General features: G+C 43.6%; 2 protein-coding genes across 3 annotated transcripts in view; one reads left to right on the top strand and one right to left on the bottom strand.

Moving 5' to 3' along the window:
- GCLM (glutamate-cysteine ligase modifier subunit) overlaps positions 1–21,900 on the bottom strand; it is a 33,818-nt gene that overhangs the window by 8,731 nt on the left and 3,187 nt on the right. The window contains exons 2-6 of one of the 2 annotated variants that reach the window (XM_054037007.1): positions 16,916–17,269; positions 11,511–11,576; positions 9,794–9,878; positions 6,283–6,339; positions 1,979–2,181 (exon numbers count right to left, since the gene is read on the bottom strand). In XM_054037007.1, the coding sequence (XP_053892982.1) occupies positions 1,979–2,181; positions 6,283–6,339; positions 9,794–9,878; positions 11,511–11,576; positions 16,916–17,041 (537 nt within the window). In that variant the 5' untranslated portion in view covers positions 17,042–17,269. Of the gene's footprint in view, positions 1–1,978; positions 2,182–6,282; positions 6,340–9,793; positions 9,879–11,510; positions 11,577–16,915; positions 17,449–21,900 lie in introns of those variants that run through there. The other variant, XM_054037006.1, reaches the window with a different exon arrangement.
- The window catches only part of LOC128841697 (very-long-chain enoyl-CoA reductase-like), a 62,284-nt gene continuing 56,810 nt past the window's right edge, over positions 16,427–21,900 (top strand). Inside the window, exon 1 of the mRNA XM_054037005.1 lies at positions 16,427–16,682. Within this exon, the coding sequence (XP_053892980.1) occupies positions 16,548–16,682 (135 nt within the window). The 5' untranslated portion in view covers positions 16,427–16,547. The remainder of the gene's footprint in view (positions 16,683–21,900) is intronic.

Raw genomic sequence — 21,900 nt, 5'->3', positions numbered from 1 at the left:
ACAAGCACATGGCACAGATAAATGGAGACTTGCACGATTTGAATGTTATGGAAGTGACACATTCAGTTTCTGGGAGAAGGTCAGTTACGTTCCACAAAGAACAGTTCCCATTGTTTGATCCATGTGCAGAAGGACACATAATTTGCCTAGCCTTTACAGTTAAGCTTGGTATTCTAATGATATCTTCCTGAAAGGAACTGTATCCAAATAGAGGCTAAAAAATGTAAAAAGATTCAGGTAATATTCCTGGGGGAATTCTGTGCCACTGCGCATGTGCAGAATTCACATCCCCTGCAGATTTCTTTACTTCCCACAGAAAAATGCTTTCTGACAGGAAAGCAAAGGGAAGCTGCAAGAGCCGTCACACGCCCCTCTCTAGCAGCACAGGGACACCATTTTGGGTTCCTAGAGCAGCTAGCAAAAAGGTAAATCACTGCGGGGGGAAAAGAAGGTGAGGCAGCTGGGGATTTCCCGTCCAGTGGCTCCTACCCTGCTAGCAGCTCAGCTGCCAGTCTCTGCTGGTCTGGGCAGGACGGGACCGTCCTCTTCCTCTTCCAGGAAGAGACAGACCGACCCCCAAAAACCTCCCCCAGCTGCAGGAAGCGCCACCCACCCTACCTCCGCTGTCTGTCCCCATCACTCCTCTACCACAGGGTAAGGGGTCACTGTACAGGGAGCTGCTCCTGTGTCTGCCCAACCCCCATGCATCCAGACCACCCCATACCCAGATTCTTCTGCCAAGCCTCACCCTTCCACACCCTGAACCACCCACTGAGCCCCCTGTACCTGAACCCCCACCTCACTGAGCCTCACCCCTGCATCCAGCGCTCCCCCAATCACCTCCCACTGCACCCTACCCCCCATGCATCCAGAACCCCCCTGTACCTGGACCCTCCCTGAGCCTCACCCCTACACCCAGACCATCCCCTGTTGAGCCCCCCCACACCTATATCCCCATCCCCTGGACTTGGACCACCCTGATGAACCCCCTGAACCTGATCCCAACCCCACTGAGCCCCAACCGGACCTCCACCCCACAAAGCCCCACTGCCCCAGCACTCGGACCCCCGCTGAGCCTGTCACACCGACCCGCCCCCCACTGAACCCCATCCCCCTTCATGCAGACCCCTCCCCCCTCCACTGAGGCCCACACACCTTCACCTGGATTGCCCCGCAGAGTCCCATTCCCCCGGCATGCAGAACCCCCAACAAGCCCCTGTGCATCCAGATCCCCCCTGCATCCAGACCCCCTACCAAGCTGCCCGCAGCCAGATTGCCCCACACAGAACACTCTCATCACACACTTGGATCCCCCTTCCCTCCTCCCACTTGGATCCAGCCAGGCCGAGTCTGCTTGCCCCACACCTGGATCGGGTGCCAGGGTTGGGCGTGCGTGTGAAACACTGTCCCTCTGACTTGCCATCTTGGTAAACATGGCATGGAGGGGCAGGGCCTGGGGTGTTTCTGGGGCAGGCCTGGTCCTTGTGCTGTGTCAGGGTTGGGTGCAGGCTAACCGCTGAGTCCATGTTCGGGGGGAGGGGAGGGGGAAAGAAGAGAGGGGGGCTGCAGGGTGATCTCCCACCTCCATGCTCCCCACTGCCATGCTGGAGACTCCACATTTATTTATTGACCAATAAAATATGCAGAATTTTAAAATATTGTGTGCGGAATTTTTATTTTTTTGGTGCAGAATTCCCTCAGGAGTAAGGGGATTTCTTTTTTAAAAACTGGATTAAAATTGAAGAGTTTTAGTTAAAAAAATAGCACTATTTATACTTATAATTTGTAATCGATTACAAGAAGCTTCAAAACTCATCCTTTGCTTTCCAATATACCTTTGAGAAACACAGATTAGTGTAATCAATATTTTAATTTTAAAATGAAAGTCTTATTTTTCAAGCTGGATATGTGGCATACCAAGAAAACAATAGTAAACACCATGCCTCAGAGTTACTATGGTTGAACAGTCTGTCCTTACCTGTGACCACAGGTACAGTTGCTCTAACAGTGTTTTATCTAGATCAGAGGTACCTATGGCAACAATCTTTTTGTGTTGAACTAAGTTCTCAAGTTCTCCCCAGTAAGGCTGTAAATACGCCAAAGAAAGATTAATTCCATCTTCAATAGGAGGTGGAGCAATGATCACAGAATCTAAGTGGGCAACCCCCAGGGCAGAACATGCTGAGGAAAAAAAAAAAAAAAAAGAGAGAATTCACGCTGAGATAAGATGATAAACAGTAAGCACGACAAGATATCTTTCAAAAACATGAGCATATACTCAGCTTTACGCCACTTTCATTTCTGAATCACCATTTTAGAGCCTCAAAGAATCTTTGTACCCAAGGACAGTAACTGAATGTCTGTATCTAGCTAAGAATCAAATATGGAGCTAAAAACTGAATTTCAGATACAATCTTGTGGTGAAAAACAACTTCTTGAACAGAGTCTGTATCTCTATTCCTTTTTCAATATTAACATCTTTGATTTTACATCAAGATTGGCTGATTTATATCATCCTTATTACTGGTTGCACTTTTGACCTCTTGTTCTAGTCTATGACCCTCCCCCTCCACAGTTGCCAAACACTGGTAAAGGACCATGAAGAAACACTCAGAAGGGCTATTCACATGCCACTGTGATTGAGGACTTAATTGAAAACCAATACTGAACAGAATGGATCTGGCCTTAACATGATTGTGATTAAAAGTAAGATTGTGGCAAAGTTTGGGACATCATATACACAGGAGAACTTTGTAAAGGTTATCCAAGTTATGGGAGGCTTCTGGGGTAAACATGAATGAAATTAAATCAACTTAAACTGGCAGGCCACCCTTGCATCTCCCTGAATTATCTGTTAAGTGCATATCTGAAAGCCTTATAAATTACATAGTGAATTGAAGCATAAAGGTAAATCTCATTTTCCTTTTGTTGCTAACAAACTTATGGTCATCTGGCATGCTATCCGCGTACGTCTACACTATGAGCTATGGGTGTGATTCTCAGCTCATGTAGACATACTTACGCTAGCTCCCATCAAACACACACTAAAAATAGTAGCGTAGCAGCATGACTAGCCATGCCAAGTACAAACCTACTTGAACCCAGGGGTATGTACTTGGCACATATAGCTTGTGACAATCCTCATTGCTGCCCGTGCTTTGCAGTTACACTTCTGTTTTTACTCTGATAGCTTGGAGAGCTAGCACAAGCATGTCTACATGAATTGGGAATCACACCCCTAACTCAGTGTAGATGTACCCTCAAAGTGATCTCTTTCCACCCTCTGCTGACTTACCCAAATTAAGATAAATTTGGAAGAGGACAAGGTCCAACAAGAAAGGTGTAATTTGAATTAAATTCATTATGTACATTATTCTGGTTTACTTTGTACATTAGCAGAGCAGAATCTGTCAATAGTTGAACTATAAAAATAAAACTATTAAAACTGAAAGTGACTTTGAAATCTTGTTTACATAAGTGACTAGAAGGGGCAACTGAAAAGAATACTATAATGGAATTAGAATATCTGTTCTTTACTCAATCAATTTCTGATTTGTAATTTTCATCTATACCTGGTCTCCAACCCCTTTAATGGTTTTCTATGAAACGCTATTTAACAGTCATTAGTCAGATTTTGATGCCTTTGAAAAAGAGTGTACAGTAACTCCTCACTTAATGTTGTAGTTATGTTCCTGAAAAATGTGACTTTAAGCGAAACGATGTTAAGCAAATCCAATTTCCCTATAAGAATTAATGTAAATGAGGGGGTTAGATTCCAGGGAAATTTTTCTCACCAGACAAAAGACACACACACATTATACACACACACACACACACACACACACAGTATAAGTTTGAAACAAAATTTAATACTGGTACACAGTGATGATTGTGAAACTTGGTTGAGGTGGAGGAGTCAGAGGGTGGGATATTTCCCTTACTGCTAAATGTTGGACTCGCAATTGGCTGAGCCTTCAAGGGTTAACACTCTCTCTACACAAGGCAGCAGGAATGGAGGGAGATATGCGCATTTCCCTTAAGTACACTGCCTTGTTAATTAGAACAGCTTGCTGAGACCGCAGCTGCTGCAAGCTCCCTCCCTCCTCATGTGTCCTCCCTGCTCTATGGAAGATGGGGTAAGCGGGGTGCAGGAGGAGGGAGGGGGACAACCGGACATTAGCCCCCCCTTTCTTCCCTCCCCCCCGCACAGCAAGCAGGAGTCTTGGGGAGCAGCTCCAAGTTAGAGGGCAGGAGCAGCACATGGCAGTGGGGGGGGGGGGGCGGACACAGCTGAACTGCAGGCAGCTGCTGCACAGGGAACTTAGGGGAGTGGGGAGCTAGTAGGGTGCTGCCGGTCCACCCTGGTTTCAAGCCCCCACCAGCTAGCTGCAATGGGCTGCTCTTCCTGCAAGCAGTGGACAAAGCAGGTGGCTGCCAAACAATGTTAGAAGGGAGCATTGCACAACTTTAAACGAGCATGTTCCCTAATTGATCAGCAACGTAACAATGAAACAACATTAACCGGGACGACTTTAAGTGAGGAGTTACTGTATATATCAATTTAATTTTCCTTATTGATACTAGGGATATCTTCAGGGAATTTAAAAGTGCTAAAGTTAAATTAAGAGATTTACCATCTGTAAGATGTCTATCCTTAAAAATCAAAGTGCTTTTATAAGTGATTCCAGGATTTTCACACACATTTGTTAAACATATTTTAAGCATCAAAAGACAAGAGAACTAGACATTTTCTGACCCTCAGGAATCCTTCAAACCCAATGAACTTTCAAGGTGGTAAAAAAATCAGTGTTCTTGCTTACTTCCTTTAAGAATTTGCGGTACATGCTTAGCTCCTCTTTGGACAAACAACTTCAGACAGATGCTGTCAATATAACACCTTTTATTAGCATTATATTCTAGGGTTGCCATACATCTGTATTTTCCAAGACATGTCTGGCTTTTTAGTTCTTAAATTGCCGTCCGGGAGGAATTTTTAAATATCTAAAAACGTCCGGGAAAATACGGATGTATGGTAACCCTAGATGGGAGCTGCTGGAGCCACGGAGCAGGGCTTGCAGGCGCCGGCAGCGTGCAGAGAGCCCTCCACATACACCCTGACCCAACCCTAAGAGCCAGAGGGATCTGTCGGGGGGCGAGGTGGGGAGTCCCGGCAGTGCTCACCTGGGGCGGCAGGAGGGAGCTGATGCAAGCATGTGGAGACCCCCTCTGCCTCTGTGCCTAGGACTGCCCACACTGCAGGATGAAGAGGCGAGCGGTGAGGGAGCCAGCAGTGGGCGGGAGGGTGAGGAGGCGGGCGGCAAGCCAGCAGCAGGCGGGGGTGGGGGTGAAAAGGGCAGCGCCCATTGAAGAGGCGAGTGAGCAAGTGGCGGGTGGGTGGGCGGGCGGGAGTGACGAGGCAAGCGGCGAGCCAGCAGGAGGCGGGGGTTCTTGGGCCGGGCATGGGGACTTCTGGCAGGGGCGTGAGGAGGTGAGTGGGGGACTGAGGAGGGATGCAGCAAGCCAGCGGCAGAGCAGGGGGTGAGGAGGGGTGCGGTGACGGGGCTGAGTGGGGAGGGGGCGGGACCTGGGGCAGAGTGTGGGAGTGGACTGTGGGTGGGGCAGACACCCTCCGTGGAGTGTCCTCTTTTTTGAATGTTCAAATATGGTAACCCTATATATTCGCTTTTAATAAAATAAATATTTTAAATTTGCTGTTGCAGCATTAATGTTACATTGCTGAAACAAGCATCACATAGAATGAGACATCAATATTGCAGTTTCTATAGTGTTCAGAAGTAGACAAGGAACAAATTAAAATTGGAAAACACTTACTGTTTCAACAATCACCTCAGCATCAGATAAGAGAATCAATTACACATCTTATGCCGAACAGTTTTTTTTTTTTTTTAAAAAATCTGGTATAAGGCAACTTTATTCCTGCAATTAGATCCACAGAGATGGGCTCTTCTACCTACCAGAATAAGGGGCTGTGCACACAGATCCAGTTGAAGTTTGGGGATCTAAGAGTCTATATTATATTTAATCCGTTAATATGAACAGAACCAACATATAAATTAGAACTTAATTTAGTAATTTTGGCCATTTTACTTTTAAGAGTATTACAACTGCTAGAGAAATTGCAGAATAAATCAAGGCAAATGTAAAATTCCCCTCTTCAGCACAGAGGAAGAGAACCTAAAATCCAAGTATTACAAATTGAAGAATTTTTGTAACAATCAGAAAGTAGAAAGCGTTGCACACAAGTTTCAGTTTTGCACTTACCCATATCAACTGCATCTCTGATTGAAGAAGAGTTTGATCCTGCGATGAAAAGTTTTGCTGCACACCAAAGAAATGTGAGTTAATACCTAAAACCAGCTCCAGCTGTTAGAGAATATACAGCAAAATATACAGTGCAGTTACATTTCCAGCTATGTACTAGCATTGTATCAATCCTACATTTTGGCAAGATCTAATAAAGAATGCTTAGGACACATGCCAGCCTCTTAAGGAATTGAGAGATGTTGAAAAGTGGTGTTCTAAAAGGTGAAACAGAACTGTAGTTATTATGTTTTGGAGATATCTTCAGAAGTCTCTTAAGACAGGAGGTTACCTAATAAGGGTAGTCTCTTGTACAGGTGAAACAGAGATGTAAGTGTTTTGGTACTTTAAGCAACAATCATAATGACAAGTTTGTTTTTAAAACAGTTAACCTCATAGAACCAACAGACCTCCCTCCCCAACTTACCGAGGCTCAAAATTTAACACTTCTCTCTATAGTTTGACCTTCCCCCCTCAAATTCATCATATTCCACTGGATAGATCATTAAAAAAAAACAACAACAACAACGAGGAGTACTTGCGGCATCTTATAGACTTCATCCTGTTTATAGCTCACTTCAATTGATTTGTCTTGACCCTCCACTGAGTAAGGCAACTCCCATCTTTTTATGTACTGCTATATATATATATATATATCTTCCTACTGTATTTTCCACTCCATGCATCTGATGAAGTGGGTTTAGCCTACGAAAGCTTATGCCCAAATAAATTTGTTAGTCTATAAGGTGCCACAACAACTCCTCGTTGTTTTTGCTGATACAGACTAACAGGACTACCATTCTGTAACCTGGATAGATTATAATAGAATTGTGCCTCCAGTGTTAGTCCTTAATTACAGGATTTACTAGTCATTTTTTGGACAACCCTAGTGTTAAAGGAAAAAGGAGGCAAAGGTTTGCAAAAATGCATTTAAAATCTGCTTGGGGAAGGTGGAGTAATTAAAAGCTGTATAGAGTATCTAGACATGTTAATGCAGGTCTTAACAGCAGACAAATTCTGACTGATCCTAAATAAAGATATGAAAGTTTGTACTGCTGTCATCTGGCTTATCAGGCACTGAAGGGTAACATTTATGGATATTCTGCTTTTAACAACAGCACAGGGGTCCTTTCTATAACACTATCTGAAGATTTATTCTTGGACTGCCAATGAGGGTATCAATAGAAATATTAGGTGCACTCACACACTAAAAAAAAAAAAAGATACAGCCAGAACCTTGGGTCTAGCAAAGCCAGTTACAGAAGTCTTTATGCCACCCTTATACTCCCCAATAATTCTCAGAGATGCCAGGAGCCACTTCATCCCCAACGCAATGTAGGGAAGCCTCAAAGCTTCCTTAAGAACTAGCTTATACAGTTTGAGCACCAATTTAACTAAATCCATTTAGAAACGGATTTAATTAAGTCAATGAAACTCACTGGTATGAGCTCTCAAACTGGTCTAAGAGTGCCTTCCTTTGATTTAGTGTAGGGCTTGTCTACACTACAAAAATTAGGTTGGCTTAATTTAGGTCAACCAACAACCACCGCGGTAATTCAATCAGCTGTTGGTGTCCACACAACCCTCCTTCTGCCGGCAGTGCACATCCTTACCAGGAGCACCTGCACCAACTGAAGTGGGGCATTGCAGTACACTGACAGCTGAGTGTGGGGTTCATAGCTGGAGCCCCCCACCTACCTTGAGGTGACAGCCAGCACTGTGAGCCTGGCTGAGGCTCAATTTCGCAGCATGGAGCCTGCCAAAAAGTGAAATTTACATTCTTGCAATTTCATGGCTGCCTCAGATCAAAGCAGCAGGGGCTCCCAGCCAGAGCCCTGAAATTAACAAGAATGTCAATTTCATTGCTGATAGGCTTCCTGCTTTGAAATTGATCCCCAGGCTGGGCTCACAGCTCAAGCTATCAGTCTGGGATGGGGATCCAGCTGAGAATCTGGCACTGGGCTGATAGCTGAGGGAGGGGCAGCTGTGAGCATGGTACCAGGCTCAATTTCACAACAGAGAGCCTACCAGCAGTGAAATTAACATTCTTGTCAATTTCAGGGCTCCAGCTGTGAGTCTCTTCCCCCTCCCAGAGTAGAGAGAATAGCAGCCATGAAACTGAGAAGAATGACAGCCAACCCCCGACGTGAGTGACAGCAGCCTCAACAGGGACACTGCGTCACCCTAACTATATCCACATAAACACTACATCTCTTGTGGAGGTGAAGTTATGATGTCAGTGTAGCAGGCCACTTACTTCAGCAGAAGCAGCATTCTAGACACTGACATAATTAGGTAGACATAAGCTGCCTTATGTCACCCTAACTCTGTAGGGTAGACCAAGCCTCAGTTTTGTTAAAAACTAAGAGTATGTCTACATATAAACCTCTGCAGCTCCTCAGTGAAGACATTACCTACCCCACCTGGGTGGGGGAAGGTGGAGGTCTCCCATCAGAGTAGGTACTCCACCACCACAAGAGACAGAATTCTCCCATCGACCTAGCACTGTCTGCACTGCATCATTTCACACCCCTGAGCAAGAGTCATACCAACCTAACTTCCTAGCACAGACCAGACCTAAGGATTTAGTTCAACTGCTGCTCAAGCTACATGTATACCAGCCCCTTGCAGCAACAGACCCAAAGACTGTTCCAGCAGCTAAGGATTGCTGGAGCAGTGCTATCCCACATACCCTATATCAATTTAGTTACATGAATGCAAATCTCACCAGCCTAAGGGTGTTTATCAGGAGAATTCACCCATTAACTAAATCCATTTCTAAACCAATTTTGTTAAATCAATACAATTTGCCCAAGTAGACATGACCTGCCTGAGACAGAGAAATAAAATGACTTGACCAAAGTGAGTCAAAAAGATGGGAATGGAATTCTAGTATTTTGACTCTCACAGTATATCTACATGGGGATAAAAAGCCCTGGAGCATGGCTGCAGCTGGCCTGGGTCACTTGCAGGGCTTGAGCTCGGGGGACTAAAAATTGCTGTGTAGATGTTGGGTGGGAACCCAAGCTTTCAGATCCTCCACCCTCTCAGGGACCCTGAGCTTAGGCTCCAGTCCGAGCCTGAACCTCTACACAGCAATTTTTCAGACACAGAACCCAAGCTCCACAAGCCCAAGTCAGCTGACCTGGGCCACCCATTGTTTTTCTTATCCTGTGCAGACATACTCTCAATCACATTTGAACAGTAGGGCACATGATGTCTCATCAGGTTACTCAGTATGTCCTTTTCCAGAATTTCTTTTCCTCCTCATCCCATCCCAGAAACACGCTTCTCTATTTAATTAATATTCATGAAGAAACTTAAGACACAAGCCCTGCTCCCACTGAACAGATCCTGCTATAAAACCCAAGTGAACAAGCCTGCTAGCCAGAGCAAAGCTATTTAGTTCTTTTAAGTTCCCTAAATTTAAAGTATATTCTGCAAAGCAAGAGTACATCTTTTCATTCCTTACCTGACACTTTCAATTCTTCCCTTTCTTCAGGATTTATCTTTTCCATTGCCTGATCTACATTACATTCCAGGACATCTGGCATTTCCTGAAGTAAATACATAACATTTAGGAGCAGTTTGTCAATATTAGAAAGTTAATAATCCTCTGAAGAATGCATTAACTGTTACAACAAAAGCCTTATACCAGGATCAAAAAAAAAAAAAAAAAAAAATCAGCATAAAATACAATAAAGGAAGTAACTTAGTGCTTCCACACTTTAGAGGGGCCCAGCCTACTCCAACACCAGAGCAGAGAAGGAGTGGGTAACAGGTAAGAGAAAGGCCACATCTACAGTACAGGCACTCCAGCAACACTGCTACAGCACTGCGGCTGTTCTGTTGTAGCACCTTAATGTAGATGTTTTCTATAGCAACTGAATGGGTTTTTTTCCAGTGGTTTTCAACCTGCAGCCCAATCAGCACACAGCTGCAGCTCATGTGACATCCTCAGAGCCAGACAGGTAGTATTGGATGCATCCCGCTATGGTAAATTGGTTGAGAACCACTGTTTTTCCCATTGCTCTAGGTAATCCACCTCTCTGAGTGGTAGTAGCTAAGTTGACAGAAGAAATCTTCCATCAGCACAGCCACATCTGCCCTGAGGGTTGGGTTCCATAGCTGGGTCGACCTAATTTAAATGTAGACCAAGCCAGAGTTACATGACAAGGTCTATCTCTGCCCTCAAATACAGATGTACTTTTGAGGCTGTTAGTAAAGTAGCATATGGCTTCTTAAAAGCCATCCATGTTCTTTCAGCTCCCACAGGGGTCTTTAATATGAAGCTAACCATAGGAGAAGCTCACACATACAGGGCTGCAGGCTCATGCAGCAGCCAACTGGCCAAGATTCTCTTCTCTCCTCCCATAACGCTGAGCTAAGCTACAAGAACATGTCTAACTGTCATCGGGGGACATCATCCCTTCACCTACCATGCTGCCGTCCTCAAGTCAAGGGAGAGGGAGCCAAGAGCAAAATCCCCAGAAGAAAAATTAGAAATAAAATATTTTGGAAGCCTTACGTATGGTTCCACAGTTACGGTTTATCTGAGCTTTGAACTTAAAGCAACAAATGCAACATATCCCCGGCAATTTACAGAACTTCCTTGGAACATGAAGTTTCTGAGAGTTCACTAGTAAATTAATTATTTTATTACTTAAAATTAAAATTAACTTTAACTTAAAAATAAATCCTTTAAAACAACTGTGCACCAGGTGCTAGACCATGTTTTGGGAAACAAAATACTGGGAAACTTTCCATACAGTTAAAACTTACTGAAACTTAATAGATCAACTACATCTGTAGTATTCTAACATTTCACTTAGAGAGAACTCCCTTACAAATAGTGGCCAGGCCTAATTGTTTAGTCTGCATGATCTTACAAAACAGATCTATAACTCAAACTCCACCATGTTTGCATATACAGGTGCTGCAATTCATTTTCAAGATGAGCTATACTATCTGAGATTTGCCCCAGTATGTCATGACAAATCTTGTTTATTAGCCAGGAATTTATGCTGATTAAGTCTTATTTCTGTTGAACAACATAGATTAAACTATCAAAAGCAATATTTGTCTTTCCAGTAACCTATTTAATTTCACAAGTATCAAACCAAGCTGTGACAAAGGGAAAATATTTGATCAGTTAAATTCTATTTGCAAAGAAACTGTAGACCCCTCACCTGGTTTAGATCGAGGTTGATCTTTGAGCTCCATTCATTCAGCGTTTTTTGAATGCAGTCGCGTAGCTATAAAATAACATTTCATTATATTATTAATTCATTTTTAAGAGTTATGCCACAATTGCACAGGCAAAACAGGTTTATATGAACTTTATATGAAAGTTACAGGAGCTGATTGAGAGAAAAGAGCCAAGGATGCTATCCACAAAGGCACAGAAAAGATTTTTACTTCAAAGTACTATTTGTTGCTTGTACAAATTAGTTCGGTTCTGCTTATATATATCCTATTCTCACTCCTCTTTTACCAAGAGTTGGTCAGTAGTGGAGGGTACTGCACTTCATAAACTTCTCAGGTCAGTACTGCCTTCACCTAAAAGCACTCCTGAAATCTCAATCTTTCAGCAAAGAAAGAGCATCTTCCTCTAAGACAATAAAAATCTTGTGTAAGGTAACAATTTAATCAGACATTAGAAGAGCATTATATCTTAACACTGGAATCACAGCTTCAAGAACAGTCATAAACCATTCATTAGGTGTCCATCTCCTCAAAGGAAGTGTCTTCTTCCTCTCTTCTAGCGTTTACTAACTACATTTTTTATTTATTTTTTTGTACTGTCAGTGCCCCCAGATCATCTATCACCAAAGAGACTAGAATTAGGATCCTATCTTTCAGTAACACTTTCTCTGAGGTCACAGATGCAGAATTGAACTTATTAGGATTGTGATCATACAACTACACGGATCATATTATATCATTACTACACATTATTTTATACTGCAGGCTTTGCTTTAGTAAACACATTACTAAACAAGAATGTTCTATGGGGCCAGTTATTCTGTGGAGAGCTGGAAAGACAGTAATCGGACATATACAGTACACAACTGATTTGTAAGCCATTGCCCTATTTTTTTTTTCGGTTATTTTTAAATCTGTATGGATACTCATACATTTATTACCATTCTATGAACAATTTGCTTCCTGTCTCCCAGGGCAACTTACTCAAACACAAAGAGCCCAATCTTACCAACAGTTGCATGCTTGAATAGCCAGGGTTTAGGAAAAAAGGCCTACAATAGATTTGGATGAATGATGATTTTAAATTGAGTTGGGATATTAGCATGAGCAATAGGCCTAAAGCATGTGACCAAATAGAAAGCCATCATGAGAAAGAGTTGTGGTGTTAAACTTGTAGTAACCCTTCTAAATACCAGTGTTAACTTATTTAAGGTTTGGACTGAAGTAACAGAAATAAAATAATGGTTGACTGGGTACCAGGTGCAATAATTGGTTTCATGTATTATAAAACACTGCTTCATCTGACCTTAGTTAAGGTCCAATAATTGGCAATGACTTCACTTGTTTATTGAAGGGTATAAAAAAGTAAACTCTTAAAGGGTTCACTGCAGAAGCGGATTTACAGTGAAACACAGGGTGCCCTGGCACTGGGTCTCAGGGCCAGAAGCTTGGTCCTGCCGGCTCCTGGGGCTCCTGCTGCAGGCTCCGCCCCCAACAGCAGCCAAGCTCCTCTACCTCTTTCCACCCCTCCCCTCAGCGCTTCCCCCACCACCAAACAGCTGTTTGCCGGCACTCAGGTCACTCGGGGAAGGAGGGGGAGGAGCGGGTCCACAGTGCAGTCGGGAGAGGAGGCAGGAAGAGGCAAGGGTGGGGCCTTGGGGAAGGGGGTGGAATCGGAGCAGGACAGAGCAAAGGAGGGGCCCCTGCACTCCCCCTGCACATTACCCCCCCCCCCAGCTCCCTGCCTTGAGACACTCAGGGCAGGGGGCTGGGAGCACCTCCACGACCCCAGCCCACATCCCCAGTCCCCTGTCCTGACTCCTGCACCCCCCCCCACACACTCCCAGCTCCCTGCCCTCCCTAACACCTGCACCCCCGCCTCCACATTCCCACCTGCACACCTCGCACCAAATGGGGGCTGCCCCAGGCAAGCACTCCACACCCCAACCCTGAGCCCCCTCCCGCAACATAAGTCCTGGCCAGACCCCGCACCCCAACGCTTTTTTACATTTTTTTTTTTAATTAAGCGCTCTTATCCAAAGCGCTTTACAATAGTTAACTAACGGTACAAACAGTATTTGGAAAGATCATTAATATTTGGAAAGATCTTTACCGCGTTATATCTGAATTCCTGTTACATCGGGTCGCTTTCTACTGGGGTAGAAATGTACCTGCCAGACAAAGTTGGAGCCAATCAATATGGATTTAAGAACCCCTGGGCTTAGCCTGTTTGTAAGTAATTTGATTAAATACTTGTAAGTGTTGTTACTGTTTGCATGTAATAAATAGCTTATTATTTAGGCTGTTTAGAGCAATTGTATAAATACCATTTGTTCTTTGGATTTAATAAAGGAATTTATGGTTAAATCAGTGTTGTGATAATACCCTGCATAAATAATAACTCCAACACAGGCCCCAAAAGTATAAGTGGGTATCCACAAATGTAAAAGTTTAATATAAGAGACAAGAATATTTGTGAATGTTAGAGTCTAAAGATTATTTTATAACCATCTGAAATAGTAAAGAAAGGATAAAAATTCTGCACTAGGTAGACTGCACACAAGTCTCAATAGATAGGAATTAATGCCTCCGGGCGATTACAAAAGAGATGAGGCTGCATTGAGACTGTTCGGGCACAACTCAGGGGAGTGACCCAGGATCCATTTACTTCAGGCGAAGAAAACGTACTGCTGAAGGTGTACATTATAAATATTGCTCATTAACACCTCTTCCACCTTCTCACATCCACCAAATAAAATTGGGATTAAGAAAAAACATTTTATCCAAGAAATATAGAAATATACCATGTTTTGTTTACTTTGGCCATCATCTTTGTAAGCGGGTTCTTAAAGTTGGGCTCCTCAGGTCATAACTTGAGACTCACATTTTGTAAAACCTGGGTCAAATTCTTATCCGAATCAATAAACACCTTTGAATATTAAAGTAGCATTGTTAAAATTTAACTTAATTTTCCACAGTTAATGTTGTTTGTTCATTTTTTTGGATTTCAGTCACCTGGAACAGTTAATTCTTATAAACTAAAGTAAAAATATTTTCTCTCTCAGGAATTAATAGTAACCTTTATCTAACCACAGGTTATGTAAAATGTTGTTGATAAAAGCAAACTCTTTGGCTTAAGTTGACCCAATAGCAATGTTAGTTTACAACTTCAATGAACTGGGTCCCCTTTTTTGGTGTCAGTTCCGCATTACCTGGGCTTTATCCACAGACTAGGTACAACCAGGGCAGCAGCTATACAAACTCCCCCCAAGCTAATTTCTTTTCTGGAGGGCTCACTCCTGGAATGAGAAGATCATTTGATCTCTATGCTTATTCAGTTCTTAAAGCTTTCTATTGAGACTGACAACAAGCATGCCATCTGTGATGCAGAAACTTGTCCACTAGGAATTGGTCTGAGACCTCGGACTCACTTCATCGAGGCCACTGAACAGGTGTCATACAGCAACAACTAAATTAGTCACTAACTTTAAAAATAAATGTTTCATAATCTCATTACCCACAGTCTGTGCCAGCCAATCACCCTTTTCAGCATTTATCCGTAAGTCTACTCCATTCTACCTCATCTTAATAGTTATGAAAAATAACACTTTAGTTCAATTAAGGTGCCAATGCTGCTTTCATATAACTATTCTAAAAATCACAATCCCTGTAGTTACTGAACAAGTCTCAAATTGCTAGATAGCTGCTACCACTACTATTTCTTGTGATAATGCTGAGATAATTTTAATGTATTTCATAGCATAGATAAGATCTAAAACCCATGGCGCTATGCACACCACCTCAAAAGGGTGGCATTCCCACAGTAATCTAATGGGATTAGTTTGGTGCCAAATAAATACCACCAAAGGTAATAGCCCTGGAGAGACATGGCATACAACAGCTTTAAAATAGTCTGAAGAGTGTTCAAAATTTTAACAAGTGTCATAAGCTTCTAGTCTTCGAAGAGCACAGCAATGATTGTAATATTAAGAGGAGTCTCAAGACTAAAACACACATCAAAGTTTCTTAAGAGCTATCACCATCATCATACTGTGCACTATTGCATCATCTTATAATGCACAAGGCACAAAGGAATGGTCCTATTTACTTTATAGCCAAAAATATACAATTAAAACTACTCCCTGTGTGAATTCCAGTGTTGTTGCTTGAGCCCCTTTATACACATTTTAAAATCCATTAGCACCTTTCCAGAGAACCATGTTTCACTATGGCTCTTATTAGAAAGAGTCTTCTTTCTTGAAACAGATATTAGAGCAAGGCTGGATACTCTTTGATCCATATCAGTAAAGACCAGAGCTGTAATAGGATTCCATAGCACAATCATGAGGCACATCACAGGCAAGACCAGAACACAACATGGTGGCACATTTTTTTATAGTAGATGGATTGTCATGGAGTCACAGAGTTTGGTCTCCCAGCCTGAAACCAGTCTCCTGGGAGTGACCCTTTTAGTGTGCCAAACCCTAAGGACCCACACATTTCCACAGTAGCAAGCCCATGGGCTCTATGACTGAGCCTTCAGCACCAACACTCCCTGCAGTAAATCCTGCCAAGCCAAATTCCTGTGGGAGGCTATTACTATGCCCCTTAAGGTGCAATGCTCTCAGTGAGTATTTGCTGCATTGTATGTACCATAAGCTAATATCCACAATAGACCAAATTCAAAACTAACCTAGGCAACTACAAGTCCACTCAGGTTCACTCACTTATTCAGGAGTCTAGTGTCCTTGGTTGGTAAAGAGGAACCAAATCCTACTACTTTACTCAGGTAAGTACTCCTTCCTCTGTCAATAATTAGCTCCTGATGAGGTATGGGGTACTGGTACAAGAAAGGTAGCCGAATTTAGCCCTACCTTAGCAATTATTAGAGCTGTTCAGAGGGCAACAATTCCTTTCTGCAGCAACTGTTTTATTCAAAAATTCTGAAACCTTTGGAACATTTTCACCAAAGGGAGCTGTGCCTGGATGTCTGTTACCAGCTTGTAAGCTAAGCACCTGGGATGGGAGAGACCCAGGTTCCAGTCCCTCCTCCGGCCTTAGCCAGGGTGATGTGGTATGAAGACTCTGCTCTGCATCAAGCAGAGCAGGGACTTGAGCCATCCGAGGCTAGAGCCCCGATCCTAAAGCTACAGAAGGTGAGTCATCCCCCCTCCTCCCCGGAAGTGACTGCTCGCAGCACCTCTACCCCAGTGACTGCCACTCCTCAAACCCTAGTGGAGAGGGGTGGCAGCGGCTTCATACCCCAGTCACCTCCTCTCCGTGCGGGCGAGGGGGGTATTTCACAGACACTTCCCCACCCGCCCAGAGCCGCAGCCTGTGCCTGGCCGGCGGCCGGGAGACTTTAGGCCGGCCGGGGGCAGCCTCTCACCTCCTCGCTGGGGGTGGACGGGCACTTCTTGCGCAGCCGGCCCCAGTTGAGCAGGTTGCCCGTCTGCAGGTTGAGAGTGGCCGCGTGGTCCAGGAGGATCCTGGCTCTGCCGCTGTCAGTCCCCATGGGAGCCCGCACTCCGCCCGCCTGTCTCCTTCGCTGGGGTCGGCAGGTTCCCGCGGGCGCCAGCGGCCCGGCTCTAAGGACTCGGAGCCGGCAGCGACTGCTTGCGAGGGGGCTCCGGGCGGCCGGGGCAGGAGGAGCCGGCGGGCTGTGTGTGCTGGCGGCGGCTGGGGCGGGCTGCGATTGCCGCTGCCGGCGGCGGTCTCGGCTCCGCGCTCCGGGGGGCGATGACTAAGGAGAAAAAGTGCTTTGTAACCGCGGCTGGTCACATGGCGCTGGGACAATGGAGCGGGGCGGGGAGCAGGCGATACAGCCGCAGGGGAGGGAGTTCGAGCTGCTGCTGGACGGGAGCCGGGAGGCGGAGTCCGGGAGCGAGGGCAGGCTGGGGCCAGCTGCTCAGGCGCGGCCCTGCTGGCACCAGGAGAGCGGTCGCGAGGCAGAACCAGCCCGCCACCGGTAGGCCTTTGCGGCTAGTGCGCATGTCCGAAACATCCGAGCATGCGCAGCCGCGCCATGAAACTTTTGCCCTCATCTGGGCTCTTGTGCCGCTGTCTAGCTGCGTGGGCAGCGCCCTCTGGCTACAGTCAGTGCCAGGGGCTGAGCGCTCGCGCCTCGGGCGTCTTCCCAGCCGCGCGTGCTAAGGGATTGCTACTGCCAACTAATGTATTTAATCAGCATGTTTCTGGCTAAACATCTCTGTGGATGGGTAAAAAACAGGGAGACCATGTTATGCCGTAAACATTATTAGATAAAAAATAAAATATCCACTAACAGCATTTCACTCCAGAGGTGTCTGCAATTTAGCAGTGGATGAAAAAATCCCTCTATGTAGGGGTCAGATTAGCTCCCAGTGAAATGTTTGGGAGTTTTACCCTTGACTTTAAAGTGAGCAGGAGCAAATTGTAAACGCCCAGTAGTCCTGCAAGGTGCAGAATACTCCCAATACTCCCTATGCATCTGAAGAAGTGAGGTTTTTACTCACGAAAGCTTATGCCCAAATAAATCTGTTAAGTCTTTAAGGTGCCACCAGACTCCTTGTTGTTTTTCCCAATACTCAGCACCATGCAGGCTCAAGCCCTATGGCCCAACCTTACAATGAGTCTGGACAGGTACAGTGGTCCACCTGCTATAAGCATTCTGCAGTCTTTGTAGATGAAAGGTGCTATAAAACTGTAATATCATATTTTTGTAAAATTCCACCAAAGTCGAACAAATCTTCAGTATTGTTAAATGTAAACGTTATAAACACAACAGGCCTGCTCCGTTACCACTCAGTATAAAAATCCAGAATAACCTTATTGACTTCAGTGGAAGTACTCCAGATTTAAACCCAGAATTTGGCCCAATTGAACTATATATGATCTAAAGTAGAAGAGGATTCTTCTTTTGTTGTCTGCAGCTGGTACTTGGGAAGGAAACCTGCCCCTATAAGACAAACCTCTAACAAAAAATATATTTTAAATAACCAGCTAAATGAATAAACATAAAAGACAAATGTAAAAGAAAGTGTCAGCATATCAGGAAACAGAAATGATAAATCAGTTGTTATAAAAACAGAATTCCTGATTATCACAATCAACACTAATCTGTTTTTCTCATGTGTGGAATAATAAATCCTCCCCTTTATGTGTACATGAGGGAGGGATATAACCCTTTCTGTTATCTGGAATTTGCTGCAGCAAGCTGATATTTATCACTGTCTGTTTGTCTCCAATAATATTTAACAAAAGACTTGGAATGATTCCAATGGGCTGCAGCTAGAATGGAGGAAACACAGTTAATGTTGTTAGATGGCTAAACACCTCTTACTGATGCACCAGATCTGGTTACATCAGTACTTCCTTGTTTCCCCGTGGCCTATAGCCATGATTTAATCACATTATCCTTTCAGGCCTATGATGGCCAGCAGAAGAGAGCTTAGTTGCTCATTTATGGTCTGAAGAACAGCAAACTAGGAATGACACTTTACAGATTGAACCAAACCCGGTACAGCCACTTGAAACATAAATTACAAATACTTTTGCTGAATCTAGATCACACATTGCTCTAACTAGTAATAATAATACTACTAATAACTGGTAATAATCTATCATCCCTTATCCTCAAGGGTTTGTTTCCCAGCATTTGAGATCAGAAGACTCCGGAATCATCAGTCTATAAGCAATTCTAATGTGGGCAGTTTATTGCTTTTACATTTTAGAATCAGGCTTCTTTTTCTTGACTTTTCTTTCTTTCTCTGGGTAACCATAACACTGGTCTACAATTTTTGAGAAGTCGTCTGCTTCAGAGATAAAATGTGCTATTTATTGTGTATTTTGATGTGCTGAATTCAAATATGACAATTAAAACAACTGATTGGCTACTGTTTCTAAGATATTTAAGTTTTTACATTTTATGTCTATGTATATTGTGTAGATAGTAGAGTTTTAATCATAAATTGTAAACCTAGGTCTTTTCATGTGTTTATGGTTGCTTTACATGATAATATTTCACCTGTCCTGTTTATGTAACACTTTAAAAATCAGCAAAAGGGTTACATAAATAAAATTTATTATGAAACAAAAGGCAAAAAACTATTATGTACATAGTTTAGTCCTATTCAGTGTCTACTCGGCGCTTCTTGGCTTGTCTCTTGCATTCATTAAATGGAGCATCTCTTGTCACTGTCCAGCAATAGTCTGCAAGCATTGATGGGCTCCATTTGCCCTGATAGCATTTCTCCATTGTTGCAATGTCCTGGTGAAATCGCTTGCCGTGCTCGTCGCTCACTGCTCCGCAGTTCGGTGGAAAAAAATCTAGATGAGAGTGCAAAAAATGTATCTTTAGTGACATGTTGCAACCAAGGCTTTTGTATGCCTTGAGGAGGTTTTCCACCAACAACCTGTAGTTGTCTGCTTTGTTGTTTCCGAGAAAATTTATTGCCACTAACTGGAAGGCTTTCCATTCTGTCTTTTCCTTGCCACGCAGTGCATGGTCAAATGCATCATCTCGAAGAAGTTCACGAATCTGAGGACTAACAAATCTGAGGACCTTTATCTTAGCTTCACTTAACCTTGGAAATTTTCCATGGAGGTACTTGAAAGCTGCTTGTGTTTTGTCAATGGCCTTGACAAAGTTCTTCATCAGACTCAGCTTGATGTGTAAGGGTGGTAACAAAATCTTCCTTGATTCAACAAGTAGTGGATGCTGAACACTTTTCCTCCCAGGCTCCAATGACTGTTGGAGTGGCCAATCTTTCTTGATGTAGTGGGAATCTCTTACACGACTATCCCATTTGCAGAGAAAACAGCAGTACTTTGTGTATCCAGTCTGCAGACCAAGCAAGAGAGCAACAACCTTCAAATCGCCACAAAGCTGCCACTGATGTTGGTCACAGTTTATGCACCACAAAAGTTGTTTCATGTTGTCATAAGTTTCCTTCATATGGACTGCATGACCAACTGGAATTGATGGCAAAACATTGCCATTATGCAGTAAAACAGCTTTAAGACTCGTCTTCGATGAATCAATGAACAGTCTCCACTCATCTGGATCGTGAACGATGTTGAGGGCTGCCATCACACCATGGATGTTGTTGCAGGCTACAAGATCACCTTCCATGAAGAAGAATGGGACAAGATCCTTTTGACGGTCACGGAACATGGAAACCGTAACATCACCTGCCAGGAGATTCCACTGCTGTAGTCTGGAGCCCAACAGCTCTGCCTTACTCTTGGGTAATTCCAAATCCCTGACAAGGTCATTCAGTTCACCTTGTGTTATGAGGTGTGGTTCAGAGGAGGAGGATGGGAGAAAATCTGGGTCCTGTGACATTGATGGTTCAGGACCAGAAGTTTCATCCTCTTCCTCGTCTGACTCAAGTGAGAATGATTCTGGTGCATCAGAAACTGGCAGTCCTTCTCCGTGGGGTACTGGGCGTATAGCTGATGGAATGTTTGGATAATGCACAGTCCACTTTTTCTTCTTTGACACACCTTTCCCAACTGAAGGCACCATGCAGAAGTAACAATTGCTGGTATGATCTGTTGGCTCTCTCCAAATCATTGGCACTGCAAAAGGCATAGATTTCCTTTTCCTGTTCATCCACTGGCGAAGATTTGTTACACAAGTGTTGCAGCATATGTGTGGGGCCCTTGTCCTGATCCCCAATTTTGCAGCCAAAATAAAGGTGATAGGCATTCTTAACCATAGTGGTTATACTGAGCTTTTGTGATGCAAAAGTCACTTCACCACAAACATAGCAGAAGTTATCTGCACTGTTCACACAAGTACGAGGCATCTCTGCTCACTTTGGCTAAACAGAAATGTGTCCCTTTGCAAAATCAAACACTGACAAATAAGAGAGCATGACACTGTATGATTTCTAGAGCTGATATAGGGCAATTTGTTCAGCAGAGTGATGTAAGCTTTGTTATGATTGCATCATCCATGACTTCTAGGAATAACATGATGCAATTCATATCATGTATGACGCAATACCAGCTTCAGATTGCATCATTCATTGTTTTGCCTAAAAAGCAAGTATTGTCCAAACCCAGTCATAGATTTATTCATAGATCCAGTCAAAGATGTATTTTAGTCATTTCTGATTTAAATTGAGATCCCTTCCCTTTATAACTCATTTATCCTCCACCATTCCCAAGTCAATGGTCGTATATACTGACCCAATAGCATATCTTGAAAACTAGAGCCAATCAACAATTTTAAGCATCATTTTTCTTCTCAGTGACCCAGAATTAGTAAAATTTGACTATATTTATTTCAGAAGCATTTTGGCTGTAAAGCAGTGTAATTGAAGGAAACCTAGAGCTATAAATTGTAGTTTTGCTATCACCAATGGAATTTTAATTGTGTATGTTTAG

Source organism: Malaclemys terrapin, chromosome 8 (assembly GCF_027887155.1).
Source record: "Malaclemys terrapin pileata isolate rMalTer1 chromosome 8, rMalTer1.hap1, whole genome shotgun sequence".
Lineage (NCBI taxonomy): Eukaryota > Metazoa > Chordata > Testudines > Emydidae > Malaclemys > Malaclemys terrapin.
Note: the sequence above shows the minus strand (reverse complement) of the source record. Positions and strands in the feature narration are given on the sequence as shown.